Source organism: Aspergillus nomiae, assembly GCF_001204775.2.
Source record: "Aspergillus nomiae NRRL 13137 chromosome Unknown contig00580, whole genome shotgun sequence".
Classification (NCBI taxonomy): Eukaryota; Fungi; Ascomycota; class Eurotiomycetes; order Eurotiales; family Aspergillaceae; genus Aspergillus; species Aspergillus nomiae.
Window position 1 is genome coordinate 1 of NW_015378635.1, and position 16,178 is coordinate 16,178.

Below are 16,178 nucleotides of genomic sequence, written 5' to 3' on the forward strand. Positions count from 1 at the left end.
ACATTTGCCATTTATATCAGCCCCCTTGTCAATTAGTATCTTTACAATAGACACATTATGGGCAAGGACGGCATAAATCAGTGGTACCCGGCCATTGGCACATTTGACATTTATATCAGCCCCCTTGTCAATTAGTATCTTTACAATAGACACATTATCGGCAAGGATAGCATGGATCAGTGGTATCCGGCCACCGACACCTTTGATATTGATATCAGCGCCCTTCGCAATTAGTATCTTTACAATAGACACATTATCGGCAAGGATAGCATGGATCAGTGGTACATCACCATACCGATCCTCTGCGTTAATATCAGCGCCAGTATCAATCAGCACACTGGCAATATCCTCATGCCCTGCATAACTGCAATGCATCAGTGGTGTTCGGCCATCCGGGCCAGCTGCCTTAGTACTAGCACCCTTGTCCAGCAGCAACTTGACTACAGCAGTATGCCCATTCAGAGACGCCCAGCAAAGGGGCGAATGAAACAGCTTGTCATTCACCTCGGTGCCAGCACCTCTCTTAAGCAGACTCCTGGCATAATTCTCAAGGCCGTTCTCAGCAGCCCACGATAATGGCGTCCGGCCACTGTAGACCTTATTCAAGGATGATTCAGGTCGGCTCTGCGTGAGCATCAACCATACATGAACATCAACCTGGGGGTGATTCCAATTGAGGGCCCGCGCCAGTGTAGCGATAGGGTAGATATTGATGGGCAAAGACATATTGTATTCTTCGGAGCTTCCTATCCTCTGCAAACGTGTCATGCGACCAGCTTGGATACACATCCTTGTCATACGAAGTTGGGACTTATTGAACCTTTTGAGATCAAGATGGTGGAAATTGCCACAATAAACTCTCTTGAATCGCTCCAAGGTCAAGGACGGATCATGCACAAAGATGGCGACTGCTGTAGACCCCCCATCGACTTTCTTGCACTGCAGAACAGCAAGTCCAAGTCCAACGTGCTCCAATCCTATCTGGCAAAGGTCTAAATGAATCCCTTTGCCGCTTATAATCAAAGGGCTATAGAAAGTATCGGATGTCTCACCGATGATAGTATCATGGGGGACAATGTCGTAGGAGTCAATGAAGGCAGCAGGAGATGTAGCAAGAAGTCCAGCGCGAGTATCCGAAGATTTCCAAGCAAAAAGACTGTGGTCTTCCGAGATCCGAAGGATTTCCTCCTGGAGTCTAATAAAGGCACCTTCCCTTTCTCCATAGATCAGAGGCATATTGACGCCAAATAGCCCCATCAGACAATAGGCACGATCCTCAACTCTGGATGTCTGTCTTTCTGCCGCCCATGACATTCTCTGAGCGATGCTAAACGTATCAAGATCTTGATCACCCAGAAGAATACTCTCGGGTATACGAGTGCATCGAGATATTCTTGTTCCAAGGCTCGCCTTATCACCTAGCTTCTTCCAGTTCCCGTCATAGAATACCATTTCCCGCGGAGCAATTAGCTCTTGCAGTGTCCATCCCCTAGTAAACCATCTACTCCGTTCAAATGGTTCCTGTGGTACGTCAAAGAGATATGCATAGCATATCGTGGCTTCTTGGTACCAGAGGAACATGGAATTAATGGCCTCTGATAGCTCTGCGCTGCTTGTTTTGTCAATGCAACAAGTGTCTATCCATACATATACATACCCCATTTCGTGGGCTATTGAGCAACATTGTTCAACCTTTCTATAGCCCACCCTGGACTTTATGATGGGTTCATTGATATTTTGCAGGGTAACCTCGTCTGAACCCCAAGTATGAGACAGGATTGCATAGGGTTGATTCTGGAGTTGGTCGTCCGCGAACTCTTCAATCTCGAAGGCGCCCACGTTGGACTTTGTAGTCTTGAGGAGACGCATGGTTTAGATTGGGTTGGGAGATGTCTCTAGTACTTTGAGAGTAAGAGGCTGATGGAGTGCGTTGTGCTGTAGAGTCCAAGTCTTGAGTCTATGTCACCCAGGACTGTTTTCGTACAGGTTACGGGTGTTGCCAGAAATTGTGTCTATCTGCACGAATTCAGACCAACACGTGTAGCGTAACTTGAAGAGTAGCTGGATCCATAAGTTAATGAAAGAGGCTGGATAGAAGGGTTGAAAGGCGAGGTTGTGAGAGCGCAGAAGGAAAGTGAGTGCGACGAGGCTGAAAGTACACGCCAACTGCGGATCCTGGTCATTCATTGGCCGAGCTAAGCCTCACTTTCTGCTACTAAAGTGATCTCTGTTGCTCCTTACCATACAACATGCGGATTGCCCGATCTCTTCATCCCCGTTGGCACTCGGGATCTCATACCCAACCCAGACAGTGTCAACATATTCAAGTGACACGTCCCAGACAGGATCCAAAACCAGCTTACTGGCATCATACACAAACCATGATATTCTGTACAAGGCAGAGACCTCCAAATCGAAACCCCAGCGGAAACCCGAGAGCCAAACGACCGTGGGAACCAGCGGTAGCGTTCCTCGACTGGTTTTCAGACTCGCAAAGCCGTCGACCATACCTCACGCAGTTATGTCTCACGCCGGTAATATACTGCATTGGCGATTTCTCGGCGCAGATGATCGGAGATGACGATTTCGACCCCCGCCGCTCCCTACGAAGCATCGTCGTCGGCCTCGTTATCGCTATTCCCAGCCACGAATGGTTTCTGTTTCTAGGACGACGGTTCAACTACGCTTATTCTCCGACTATATCCCTCTGCGCGAAAGTGGCTGCCAATCAACTATTGTATACTCCGTTGTTCAATGTGTATTTCTTTGCCTTCCATGGGCTTCTCTCCGGGGAGGGACTCATGGGTGCCGCTGAACGCGTGAGCAATACTGTGCCGACAAGTATACCCAGGAGCTTTCTTTACTGGCCTTTTGTCACAGCGTTCAACTTTACCTATGTACAGCCTCAGTCTCGCTCGGCTGCTACATCCGTCTTTGCTGTTTTCTGGCAATCGTACCTGAGTTGGTTGAATAGTTCGGCGGAAACGGGAGCAGAGATGCGCATTGGCAAACCTGCCTCGTCCAATGCATGTGCCGTGGGGGATCTTGATCGTCGGCTTTTGTTGTTTGATGATAACTAGATATTTGTCTGCTGTCGGTCCCGTGTCTCTTATGCTTTAGTTCTTGTTCGGTGGGTCTAGTGTTGGTCTCTTGGATTCGTGGAGCTGAATGCACCTATTTCTGTTTGCTTTTCGTTATCTAGGGCTGCGACAATTGAACATCGTTATATGAATAGTCTCTCTTGTTGGTTCCCAGGTGTACAATTAGTTTAGTGGTTTCCATTTTCTCCTCTCTAGTACAACTAACGTCTTTCCCCTGTCACTATATCGCGTGAGCTTAATATGTTAGTCCTCAACGTCTATAAATGAGTCACCAAGTATATTGATGAACTGTTTGAGGTTTCCCTGTCTTACCCGTCACCTGTAAAACTTGTTGCCCTACAAAACACACGATACGTCGTATTAGCCAAGCCTTGACAGCTCCCAAAACCGTACCTTGCCACTTGATCCAGTACGTTTTACAAAGCTGTAATCCTGTCACCCATGGTAGTTTTTCTCTAAAAGTCCAAAATATAATAGGCAACGTTGATGTAAGACCGCATGAATCCACCTTCCTCAAACGACCTCAACACAGACACCTAAACAAGACTCCCCTCCTGCAACACCCACCTCACCAACTCCGCCAAACGATCACTCACCACCGATGTACGAGGAATATCATGCCCACCCCCGTGATCAAAAACCCTCCTGTTACTCTCCTCACAAACCCCCGACAACAGTACGCCCGCGGCAAACCTCGGATCCTTGCGTCCATAAACATGCACCGTCGGAACCCCGATCTTGACGGCACCATTCGCACACCGCTCAATCTCCCCCCGAATTCTTTCCTCGTCAATCACCTCCCCCGCATCGTCGCTACCACTCCATCTATCCGCGCCCTTCGCCAGGATCGAGGCTGAATCGGCCTGAATGGATAATTTCTTCCGGGACGCTGCGTCCTGGGCTTGCATTTCCGGGGTGATGTTGTACCCCAGTTCCTCGAGGAGGGGTAGCGGGGCACCGCCGCAGATGAAGATGGCTGCTTTGAACGGCGGGGGCGCGTGTGGTGTTTCGTGGGCGTGCAGGAGGAGGGTTAAGGCTGCGAGGCTGCAGCCTTGCGAGAAGCTTAGGACGGCGTCGTAGGGCCCTTTCTCGGAGATGAGGTCTAGGAGCCAGTCGCGGGCTTTGTAGATATCTGGGATGGAGTCATTGCGCCAGAAAGTGTAGTAGGGGGGTTCGTAGAAGAGGTCGATTCCGGAGGCGGCCGTGGTGGTGTAGGGGGCGTCGATGAAGTCGAAGGTGATGGGGAGGTCTTCGAGGCGGGAGCGGAAGGAGGCTGGTTTTTCATTTGGTTTGTTATGTTATTTCTTGGGCAGGCTGGGGTTGGGGTTACGGACTGGTTTGGGATCGGAAGATTTGGGCGCTGGTGCCTCGGCCGTGGAGGCAGAGGATGCGCATTTTGCGAGGATGGATGGTTTCAGGGAAATTGAGAGGTTAAGGAAAATGAGGGAGGGAGCGATGGATAAGAATGGTGAGGGGTCAGACGTTGGTCTGTTTCTCATGTCAGCGCGCATGCAGCTTTGACCCCACCAGAGCTGCAGGGGACCGTGAGTTTGAGGTCGTATAATAGTAACTAACATCTTCTCTGTACATGCTCGGACTTGTGGGACAATTTCTACCAAGTGAAGAAAACTCCGATTGCTGTACCACGTCGCTCTATGGCTCCTTCAGATTGATCTACATTAATTCTCTAGGACCTTTGGCATGCGTTGTACTCCTGGACGCTTTCTCGTATGATCAACACGATCGGTGGCCTAAGGTTCTGGCCCCGATTAGCGCCCGATCTCCACGCGGTAATCGGACACCGAGGCAATCATTTTAGGGTTACTTTTGTTTTGACTTGCTTCCATTCTGGTCGCATAAGTAGTGATGTGTAGATAGCAATGAGTGACTGTACCACTAGTAGGGTTAGGCTTAAATCAGAATGGCACCACTAAAGCGAGAAAGACAGCAGGACAGAACGCAAGAAAGAAAATACAGACGTGTTGAACACCTGAATAGGCTCGTAATGCGAGACTGAAAACCCGGAGGATCCCTATGGTTGAACATAAGGTAGCCTAGACCGAAACTCTTGTCCCCTATAGGAAACCCTTCCACAACTACTTGATCTCGACGCTGGCATCAACACTAGCGTTGGCACTCAGAGTCAGGACCGGGGACACAAGACCCGCCCTCGTCTCAGCATCTTCCAGGGTCAGAGTGGCGTTCTTGCCGCTGCCGATACCGAACGCTCGCTTCGTCGCTTTCCAGATCTCCACCATCGCTAGGTAGACCACGACACACCCGAATACAACGCCCCATTCCCAACCAATGGCTTGATGCTTGAAAACAATCCGATTTACTGCCGGTAAGTAGATTACCGGAAAAGCGATGACAAAACCAGCGACCACGGCCCAGAATAAGAACCGGTTGCGCCAGACGGAATGGAACACGGACAATTTGCCGGGATATCGGCCCGGGTCTAGGTTGAATAATGATCGTGAAAAGTGCTTCACCTCCCAGGCAGTGACCAGAAGTAGGAAGGTCAAAGTTGCATATGTTGTCGCTCGCGCCCGGAAGACAACCCGACAACTTTCATTCCATGATTCGTTACAGTCGTGTCCCATAGAAGAGGTGCCATTGCCGTTTCCATAGATAACACATACAAAGGCCACAAGACAGAGCGAGCCCATGCACGTTCCATATATCATCTTGTCGGTGATAAGTTCCCGGGTAAACACTCCCACCTTTAGGTCATGCGGGGGGCGATACATGATGTCGGGCTGAGCCTCTTCAAGTCCCAGACCTATCGCGAGAAACGACGAGGTGACTAGGTTAGCCCATAGAATCTCTAGCGGAGAGAGGGGGAATATAGAGTTTCCCTCTGCATCTTTGAATGCCAGAGCGACGAGTAGTAGGACAACCTGTGCGATATTTGAGATGAGTAGGTGCATCAAGAACTGTGCAAGCAGTTAGCGAAGGTAGAATATCTGCAACAACGCCATCGTGTACCTTTTGAATATTATCGAAAAGCCTCCTTCCCTCTTCAACTGCTTTTACAATGGATGAGAAGTTATCATCGGTCAAAACCATATCGGCAGCTTCCTTAGCCACGTCACTTCCGTTCTTTCCCATCGCTATGCCCACATCGGCGCGCTTTAAAGCCGGCGAATCATTGACACCATCACCAGTCATGACACAGAACGCGTTCCGCCGATGCATTGCTTCCACCATTCGGACCTTTGTAGTTGGACTGCATCGCGCAATGACGAGCGGTAACTGCTCGATAGCATCTATCTCAGACTCGGACAGTCGATCGAACTCCTCGGCTGCCATCACCAACCGGCTGGACTTCGCACCCATAATGGGGTCCAGTATACCAACTTCCGATGCAATAGCGGTTGCTGTCCGAATATGGTCACCAGTCAACATGTGTACAGCGATGCCTGCCATTTGGCATCTCCGTACTGCTGCGGCAGTCTCAACACGAGGGGGATCATATAGTCCCACGAGTCCGCCAAAGGCCAGATTTGATTCAGCTGTGGGACGCGAGGATACTTCAGAGTCCTTATCAATAGGGACCTTTTTGTACGCGACACAAAGAACACGCAGCCCCTCTCCAGCCATTCTGTCTGCAGTCTGTTGAATCGAAGCCTGCTCTATTTCGCTGCTATTCAATCGAGGGATAACTGCCTCTGGAGCTCCCTTCATATATACCTCGTTCATGTTCAATTCAAGGTTCCGGTAAACTACCGTCATCCGCTTGATAGAAGAGTCAAATGGGTATTCCGTATGAAGTTCCAAATTGCTGTTCTGCAGTAGGCTTGGCTTTCCGAGGCCAAATCGCATCGCAAGGACCTGAAGGGCAATTTCCGTTGGCTCCCCTACGGCAGCCCACCTCATTTGTGCACCATGTCCAGGCTCCTTTTCTGACAACATCGACTGCTGCTCTTTGTGTACGGTCGAAAGGTTGCATAGTGAAATAGCATTCAAGAAGGTATTTAGTGTTTGGTTACCCTGCATGGTGTCCGGTTGCCAGTCAACTTCGTCAATTTGAACCAACCCGCTCGTCGGGTCATACGGGTTGGTTGTCTGACTGATGGTAACAGTACCGGCACGGGGGATCCAGGCCGTTCTTGCAATCATTTTGCCTTGTGTGAGGGTGCCAGTTTTATCGGAGCAAATATTTGTCACTCCACCAACAGCCTCAAGGCACTGCAGCTTACGCACAATGACATTTCCCTTTGCCATTGCCTTTGTACCCACCGCGACGGTGATGGTAAGCACTGCAATCAAAGACTCAGGTACGACCGCTACTGCAACACATATACCGTAGATTAATACTTCTCCCTGCACGTCGAACTTATTGACAGAGAAGACAATTATAGCGAGAAGCACCGCAAGCCCAAAAAGGAGAAGTGCGAATTTGCTCAGCTTCACCTGTAATGGCGTCCCGACGAGTCCTAGGACGTTTTTGGTTGTAGACTTTACATTCTGGAACGCCCGAATGAACGGGTTAGTGCTTCCCAGATCTCTTTTGTCTTGAAGTAGCTGAGCTATCTTCCCAACTTCTGTCATCATCCCAGTAGCAGTAACGACTCCTGTAGCTCGGCCCTGCGTGGTGCTGCACCCAGAATATGCCATGTTTGTTCTGTCACCAAGCGGTACATCATGCGAGGTCAGCGTAATATGCGGTGTCTTGGTCACCGGCAAAGACTCCCCAGTCAATAATGCCTCGTCCATTGAGACATTCATACCATCGAATAGTCTCATATCCGCAGGAACGATATCACCAACCGCCAATTGCACAATGTCACCAACTACCAGAGACTCGGCTTTTACCGAGGAAACCTGACCATCACGCAGGACCTTGCATACAGGTGCGGATAGCCTGTGCAGAGACATGATTGTCTTTTCTGCGCGGTAGTCTTGTACAAATCTAGATGAGCAAATATTAGCTGGCGCAATCATCCGGTTGCATTTCTAACATGCAGATTGATAATCACGGGAGAGAGGAGAAAAATGGAAACATACCCGACAATAATGTTGAGGAGAATGACTGCAGTTATCACTCCACCTTCAATATAGTCATCGATACCAAAGGATATCGCCATGGTGATCAAAAGAACCTATGCTTTGCGGTTAGGAGAATGAAAACGTGCGTCCTACATCGGAGATGCAGAAAATAAGAGGTATCTAGGCGATCATACTAAGGTCAAACTATTGGAAACTTGCCTCAGCAGTATTTTCCATATGGATAAACCCTCCATCTCTCGGACCCTGTTAGGGCCATCTCGCTGTAGGCGAGTGGCCGAGTCGGCGCTGGAGAGACCATGGCTTATGCCCAGTCAGTATGTAACTTGGCGTCCTTTCAGATATATGGGAAGCGTACCGAGCATCAACGTCGAGAAGGGCAGCCAAGTGCTCTGGGTCAATAGTGTGAGCATACTGTAACGAGCTGCGACAGTCCTCCTGGCGAGAGGAGTTATTTGGTGCAGATTTCACTGATGTCGGACTCTGCTCTTGTACCCAGTTTTCAGACTCAGGATCTGACTTTACATCATTGGGCCGATTCTTTGGTTGCAAGTTAGATTCCCTCTGATAAGGACATATAGGAGGCTCCGTCGATTCTTCGACATCGGGTGGAGATGTTTCAATGCCCATTCAAAAGAGTAGATGAAAAGAAAGGGAGAGTATTTGCTCTGGAGCTCACTGGGAATATTGGACTAGGATGGGATGAATGGGAGCGGAAGTGGCTGAAGAGGAAAGAGGACTATCAAAGAGAACGGCGATCCGCTCCAGACAGGCTTCCAGGGATCTTGGGCCAGCCACTTATACCCCAGCTTTCACTGCGGGAAGGGCAAGGTACAAGGCGGAGGGCAGTGAGGGGTTATCATTGCGCTCCTCACAATATTATTGGGAACCAGACATTAGTATCTTGGCCGATTTCATTGAGCTTTGCGAATCCCCAACAGAGCTCGTCCACGGAGCCTTGGAGTCAGAGGGCGCTAAGGGCTTGGAAGGTGGTCTGGGCATAACGAGATTGGAGGACAACGCATCCGGGGGATCTTGGGGCGAAGGGGATCGAGCGTGATGATTCGTTGCGGGTGTCCAGAACGAATCCTGGAACGAAGTCGTGACGCGAGGCAAAAGTCCTTGGGCCACGTGAGCGGGTGTCACTTCCCAGTTTGCCATGGTGTATCACGTATACCATCGAGTGTTATAGCAAACCTCGGTAAACACTAGTAAGGCATCCTAGATCCACCACTAGCTCTCGGCATCGTGGCTGAGGCGTCGATCTTGACTCAAAGTCTACTGCCATTTTGCAACGTGTTGAAACACTTCCTTGTTTTTATTTCTCTGGCGAGGACGTCTGTCCCGGTAGTACGAAAATATATTACTGACCGACGAGCCTAGAACATTAATAACTTGAAGCGTTGTGCGTCACTTATACTTGCAATTTCCGCGTGAGCTTATACTGGTTGGAGGTGTCTAAGTTCCCTGTTAGATCTATCATAACTCTGATACACACAATTATACTTCCTAACCAGGAAATATCTTTTGCTTCATTTTATGGGATGTGAATTCTTAGGAGTCCGCATCCAATCCTCCTCGATAAAGAACATCCATTGTCATTACGCTCACATCAGATGAACGTTAAATTTCGCGTTAAACAGATTAATTTCCAATTTATATACACCACATGCGCAAATCGACTTCAATATAGACAGCAACTCTACACATGCCACGGCGGAGGCATGTATAGATTATGCTGGGCCTAAAAGTCTTCGCTACCCTCAGGGTATAGCCTCAAGAAGAAGGCACTGTTCGCAGATCAGACATTGCCTTTGCATTCGATGTACCATATGTATCCGCATATCGCCCAGCCATCCACTCTCCCACAGTTATGGGTGGGTATTTAGGGCCCTCGCCAGTGCAGGTTGGGAGACACTCGACGATGTAATCAGGGTTACCAGACATGAAGAATGGAACACTAAAGCGCTCCTTACCGCTCTTGTTGATCACGCGATGAAGGTTGGATAGATATCGATCATTAGTCCATCGCATCATCATATTCCCTAGGTTAACGACATAGGCACCCGGTACAGGGTTTACATCTACCCAATCGGACAAGGCATTGTTCCAAACCTGCAGGCCACCAGTTGCGTCTTGGAGAAGCATGGTAATGGCACCGAAGTCAGTATGAGCACCAATTCCTGGGCCAACTAAAGTCAGAGCTAAACACGATCAATGGCAGGTAGGCCTCACCTCTCTCAATATCTGAGTTGTCCGGATCCTGTGGCGGATAGTGAAGAAGCCGAAGGATAGCAATCGGATTTACGCAAAACGCGTCGAAGGCAGTGTCTTCTAGTTGTAGAGTCCGAGCTAACATTTTCAAAATCCCCTTCGCAAGTGAGGTCATCGCATCTCGATACTCATCCATGACGCTTCGGAATTTAGCAGGTTCGCTAACTTCCAAAGGGTACTTGTTCGGTCCCTGGGCAAACTTCTTGGCCGCCATCTGTGGACCATCTAATGGAATGTGGTTACCTAAGGAGAAACCTTCCTTGAGGTCACCTTTGCCTCGTTTCTCGAAGTTCTGCGCCCGAAGGCGCTCGTATCCGCGATTATCGCCAGTGATCTCTACGTTATTTATTTGTATGAGTTAGTATCTGGCTGGAATACCTCAATCTATGCTTTGCTACGTTCATCATGAGCACCTACCTTGGCTATATTTTTCTTTGATTGATGATGGAAGGTCAAAGAACTCTTTGCTCTGCTGAAGAACAGATTCCTGCAGGCGTACTGGAATGGTGTGATTGATGAGTTGGAAGAAACCAAACTCCTTGCAGGCTTGCCGCAACTCATTTATTAATTGTTCCTTTGCGGCGCCCTCTGGGCCGTAGAATGCTGCGATCTTGATAAATATATCGTAATTAGGATAAGCATAGAGACTAACGTGCAAAGTCAATGACTGGTGGTTCCCTGGCATCCATTTCTGTTATGTCGCCCATACAAAGTAAGCCACAAATGGGGAAGATGATTTTGGAGCTGTAGAGCAGGTGGATGACCTGTGTTTGAGGTATATACTGAAGGGGGTTGCGGATGACTTGTGAATATATGTGTGCAGCTACTTAGCATCTCAGGTATCGTTCGTGATATGGAGAGGTTGCTAATGCCCGGGAGTCCCTTATCGCGAACGTGTATATCTGCTCTACGAGTCACGCACCGAGGTCACGAAACGCTCCAGCAAATAAGCTTGCTATGATAAGGGTCATCTGACTTGACACCATTTAATTACGCCAGCCAGTGATCCTTGGAAGCTGACTAATTTGATACTGGCTAGCTGGCGAAGTTGATTCGTAGCGACTAACGGATATATGAGGTTTCGATGCGGGGCAACGCAAGTTCTAGGGCCTTTATAACAGATTAGTTCTCCCAGTTGTCCAAATGGGCCACTCCCAAGCCAGGTCATAGGACTGATCTGCACATCATACCCAGAGCGTCCCTCATCTGCGATATCGCAACGACGCTCTGTTCATTCCTATATATGCGCCCGTCTGGCTATCCTACCTAACGTGGTTATAGAGTGCAGCCCTCCGCAGAGTCCGAGGCATGCTGGTTAAAGCAGCACAAAGTATATGTTCAAGCTTCAAGGGCGACCCTTGCACCACAAGTTATAAGCTAACCACAATATTCAGTAAGACCTGAAGTTGCCGGGATGCTCCGAATGTCAGAGTGGGGGAATAGTGTACTCGGAATATTTGGAGGCATTCCAATTCCGCGTACGCAATGGAATATTGACGGCTGTCGTTAAAACTCGGAATCAAAATGCAGAGAGTCAACTTTCTTCAAATATAGATCCAACTCCTGGACCCGTATATTTACCGATAAACAACGATATGGAATTTCATACTACTTCTACTATCTCAAGGACTTGGTACGCTGCTATCGGCGACATGTTGAGCAGCACAGCGGCGATAGATCCGTATGCGAACAACGAAAACATGCCAGTTGAGGGGTTTCGTTGGGTAGACTAGCTTACCGCAGCCTACCAGAATTTCCATCAACCACACTGAATGAACGGTGGGCTATTTTATGAATTTCGATGCTTCTCAAGAAGGGTGCTTCTCTCCCCTCACATCTAATATAGGGATTGTATGGTTACACCGATAAAAAAGCCGGGAAGTGAGGTAAGAAAACATCTGGAATAGTGGAGAGGTATATCCATTCTCTAAAGATTACATATCAAAAACACAATACACCGCTATAAAATAAAACAACGACCAGTCTTTACTGATTCCTGGGCCCAGACTCTAGCAATACTGGCATCCGACAAACAAGTGGCGTTGTAAGAGCTGCAGGTCTTTAGCCAGCATACTCAGCATGTTCCCGCGTGATAGTGTCATCATAATCTTTCTTTCCGATCTCAAGACCACCGGTTCTCGCCGATGGCCCGTCGAAAATCTGTGCAATCTCCTCGAGCGAGTGGCCCTTTGTCTCAGGGAACATAAAGAAAGTCACTGCAAGAACGAGGAGGTCAAAGCAGCAGAAGAAGATATAATAGTGCCATCCGATATTTTCCAACGCAATTGGGTTGACGAAGGCAAGGATAACCAGTGAGGAGTATACGGACAGCAGCGTCGTCGTCACACCCTTGCTTCGGATTGAGTAAGGGAAGATCTCAGTGGGATAGCCCAATAGAAGGGGGGTGTATGCGATGTCGTAATGGAAATAAAAGATGAAAACGAAGGCAATAACAGTATTACCGAGCGGGGCCGCCTGGCTTGTGTCGAAGACGGCTGAGCATGCGGTCCATATCACGAACGAGACTAGCATTCCCGCGGCGGACCAGAGGAATAGGGTTCGTCGACCGAGGCGGTCTACCAGCAAAGCTGCACTTCCTGCTGCGATGAAGTTGAAGACTTGTAGTAGGCCGTTGATCAGGGTTTGTGTATCGGAATCGGTTATTCCGACGGTATCGAGGACAAGAGTGAGATAATAGGATACGACAGCAACACCCTATGCAAGGGCAAAAATCGTGGTTAGTGTGGTTTCGATGAACATGACAGAAAGTGGACACAGTAACCTACGTTCCACTGCGCAAATGCTCCGACGCAGACCGCAATGAATGTTCTCTTTCTATTCCCAGGCGTCTTGACTAGAGTCGACCATGGTACCTGGGACGCTCGAGCCTCCATCGAGAGGGTATGAATGATTTCTGACATTTCGAACTGCACCAAAGGGTGGCTGATGTCTCCGGCAGTGTGGAAACGAGCGAGTAATTCCTCTGCTTCTTCACGTCGATCGTTCGCGATGAGCCATCTGCTGGGAGTGTTAGAACAATTGCCTCTTCTACCAAATAGAAACCCTAGATTGGTGGTTGGCTATTGTAATCGTCATGGGAGTCATACCTTGGTGATTCCGGAACACACCACCAGAACAATATTTGGAGGATGGGAAATCCTGCCTGGATAATTGATGGTATTCTCCATGTCCAGTCGTCTGTCATGTTTCTCTGTGTCCCGTAACATGTCCACGAGGCCAGAATGGCACCTAAATAATACATCGTCCAAAAGGCACTGTTGATGCAGGAGTGCTCGTCAGCAAAAGATACATTTGTCGTTTGTCCCCTTTCCGAATGACATACCTTGTATACTTTCCACGATGGGTGGGATATGCCAGCTCCGTAATCAGCATGGGGGCTGGTTGGACTACCAGCATCGATCCAACACCAACCAGAACCCGTGAGAATACGAACATGCCATATTTAACGGAGGCAGCCTGGATCGCAGAAGCGGCCACGATGGTGAATGCACCCAATAACAGTGTCAACCGTCGGCCAAGTCGGTCAGAAAGCCACCCTATGACTGGCAAGGACACCACGCTTCCAATGGACTGAGCTGCATTCACGACACCGAGGATAGAGCCAGTTGGATTTCCGAAATAACTCTTCCATTCAGGAATAGATTGCAAACCGTTCATCAGCGAACCTACAACCCCCTAAGTCAGTTCTCTTGCATCGCCAGGAGCGCAATTCGGGGCGTACCATCGTATCCAGCAACGGCCGATGACAATAAGGGGACCAGAAGAATGAGATTGAGCTTTAGAAGATGCGGTACCCTGAACCAGGGCTTGCCATGCTGGGGTAGAACGGCAGCGAGTGCCTCTCCAACAATATCTTGGTCCTTCATAGTGGCCTAATAGTTGTGATGTGAAGCCAGACCTGGATCGGAAGTATTTAGTGCATGCGCGAACTAGTTCGATTTACAGGTATATAAATAAACGGCTGGAGGCTACATCATTGACTAAGGCATTGCGTACGGATGGCCCCATCTCCATCCAGCGTCGCTGATACGGCAGGGTTGGTCATATACCGTGACCGGGGCTGAGACTACCCCAGAAAGTTTAACTGGTGGCAGCATGCGGGGGTAAACCGGCTAAAGCATTACTAGTAGACTTCTTCGAGCTTTTTTCACTGCCAACAGGAAGCGTGGGGCATGACTCGTGGTTATGGCCGAATCGAGTTTAGAGATGGAACGGACAGGCGGGGCCGTTTCCAGCGGACTGCCTCGTCCGGTCTCGGGTGATATGGGAGATACCATCCCGACTCTTGTCTTTTCTCGCGTGGGTCATGGAAACAGGATGGCGGACAGTGCCATGCGAAGTGGGAGATATGGACTGAGAATCCGCGATGGACTTTACAATCCTGGTGGGCATTGTCGTGGACCTTGGGGAAGGATGGGGAGTATAAAATATCCTACTGAGACCAGATGAATGTCAAACGATATCACACCTCAGAAGACCAATACTTTTAGTTGTGCTGCAACTTTAAAACGTATTCTATCAACCCATTTCTTAACTTCGACGTTAAAATACCCACAATATGGCTGCTGCACAGAAGAGCATCCGTTGGCCTAACCCCACGCTGCCGGACAGCGTCTTCAAGATGTTCGACATGCACGGCAAGGTCGTTATCATTACTGGTGGCTCGGGTGGTATCGGTTACCAAGTCGGTCGGGCGTTAGCTGAAGCTGGTGCTGATGTTGCCCTCTGGTACAACAACTCCAGCGAAGCTGAAGATCGGGCTGCGGCAATTGCCAAAGACTTCGCCGTGAAGTGCAAAGCGTACAAGTGCTCGGTCCAGAACTTCAATGAGGTATGCAGCCACACAATCATCCCTGTCGCATTGCGGCTTTTGTCCACTGCCCACTAACGATGATATTTACAGGTTGAGGCTGCTACCCAAGCTGTTGTCACAGACTTCGGGCGTCTGGACGTGATGATCGCCAACGCTGGAATCCCCTCCAAGGCAGGCGGTCTTGATGACCGTCTTGAGGACTGGCACCGCGTGGTGGATATCGACTTCTCAGGTGCCTACTACTGCGCGCGTGTGGCTGGAGAGATCTTCCGCAAGCAGGGCTCGGGCAACATGATCTTCACTGCGTCCATGTCGGGCCATGCCGCCAATGTCCCCCAGCAGCAGGTATGCTTCATTTAATCTCTCATCACACGATAGGTTAGTGCAAACAAGTGACTGAGTACTCTCTAGGCCTGTTATAATGCATGCAAGGCTGGTGTTATCCACCTTGCTAAGTCTTTGGCCGTCGAATGGGCTGGCTTCGCTCGGGTAAACTCCGTCAGCCCTGGATACATCGACACCCCTATCAGTGGCGACTGCCCATTCGAGATGAAGGAGGAGTGGTACAGCCTGACCCCGTTGAAGCGTGATGCCGATCCCAGAGAGCTTAAGGGTGTCTACCTGTATCTTGCCAGCGATGCAAGCACCTATACCACGGGTTCGGATATCGTTGTCGATGGTGGCTACACTTGCCGGTAGATGTTATGTTTCTTTATGATGACTTTACTTTTAGAGCATATAGACTTGGTGAAAGGGGTTTTCGTTTGTGGATTTCAGTTGAGGCATTTTGGGATGCATTCAATGGTGCCGCTTTGTTTTTGCATCATGTTATTTAGTATGTTGCTACGGCCTACAGCTACGAATATCATTTATCTCCTATAAAACTTTGATGCAACTTGTAAACTTTTATTCTTTCTCCGCTATATTATCATCAGATTTATTTATTTATTTATTTATTT

The 16,178-nt window shown here is 49.1% G+C and overlaps 7 protein-coding genes across 7 annotated transcripts; 2 read left to right on the forward strand and 5 right to left on the reverse strand.

The window, feature by feature from the left end:
• Window positions 1-45: 45 nt before the first annotated feature.
• Window positions 46-1,869, reverse strand: ANOM_010828 (HET and Ankyrin domain protein; the record flags this gene model as incomplete). The annotated part of the gene is made up of 2 exons (XM_015556084.1): window positions 46-1,609; window positions 1,658-1,869. Coding segments are annotated over 2 exons (1,776 nt in total), but the record flags the coding sequence as incomplete, so codon positions are not given.
• Window positions 1,870-2,381: 512 nt separating this feature from the next.
• On the forward strand, window positions 2,382-3,080 carry ANOM_010829 (Mpv17/PMP22 family protein; the record flags this gene model as incomplete). The annotated part of the gene is made up of 1 exon (XM_015556085.1): window positions 2,382-3,080. One exon carries the CDS (start codon window positions 2,382-2,384, stop codon window positions 3,078-3,080), a length of 699 nt encoding a protein of 232 aa, XP_015401495.1.
• A 557-nt stretch (window positions 3,081-3,637) lies between these two features.
• On the reverse strand, window positions 3,638-4,496 carry ANOM_010830 (putative EF-hand calcium-binding domain protein; the record flags this gene model as incomplete). Its single annotated transcript, XM_015556086.1, has 2 exons — window positions 3,638-4,374; window positions 4,436-4,496. The coding sequence occupies 2 exons, from the start codon at window positions 4,494-4,496 to the stop codon at window positions 3,638-3,640; spliced, it is 798 nt and encodes a 265-aa protein (XP_015401492.1).
• Window positions 4,497-5,197: 701 nt separating this feature from the next.
• On the reverse strand, window positions 5,198-8,741 carry ANOM_010831 (putative potassium/sodium P-type ATPase; the record flags this gene model as incomplete). Its single annotated transcript, XM_015556087.1, has 5 exons — window positions 5,198-6,037; window positions 6,090-8,016; window positions 8,112-8,206; window positions 8,288-8,414; window positions 8,470-8,741. 5 exons carry the CDS (start codon window positions 8,739-8,741, stop codon window positions 5,198-5,200), a joined length of 3,261 nt encoding a protein of 1,086 aa, XP_015401491.1.
• Window positions 8,742-9,887: 1,146 nt separating this feature from the next.
• Window positions 9,888-11,074, reverse strand: ANOM_010832 (isopenicillin N synthase family dioxygenase; the record flags this gene model as incomplete). The annotated part of the gene is made up of 4 exons (XM_015556088.1): window positions 9,888-10,294; window positions 10,347-10,721; window positions 10,803-10,988; window positions 11,038-11,074. 4 exons carry the CDS (start codon window positions 11,072-11,074, stop codon window positions 9,888-9,890), a joined length of 1,005 nt encoding a protein of 334 aa, XP_015401490.1.
• Window positions 11,075-12,446: 1,372 nt separating this feature from the next.
• Window positions 12,447-14,272, reverse strand: ANOM_010833 (sugar transporter; the record flags this gene model as incomplete). Its single annotated transcript, XM_015556089.1, has 5 exons — window positions 12,447-13,100; window positions 13,172-13,403; window positions 13,493-13,660; window positions 13,729-14,071; window positions 14,128-14,272. The coding sequence occupies 5 exons, from the start codon at window positions 14,270-14,272 to the stop codon at window positions 12,447-12,449; spliced, it is 1,542 nt and encodes a 513-aa protein (XP_015401489.1).
• A 692-nt stretch (window positions 14,273-14,964) lies between these two features.
• Window positions 14,965-15,918, forward strand: ANOM_010834 (putative short-chain dehydrogenase; the record flags this gene model as incomplete). The annotated part of the gene is made up of 3 exons (XM_015556090.1): window positions 14,965-15,237; window positions 15,310-15,564; window positions 15,631-15,918. 3 exons carry the CDS (start codon window positions 14,965-14,967, stop codon window positions 15,916-15,918), a joined length of 816 nt encoding a protein of 271 aa, XP_015401493.1.
• Window positions 15,919-16,178: the final 260 nt, after the last annotated feature.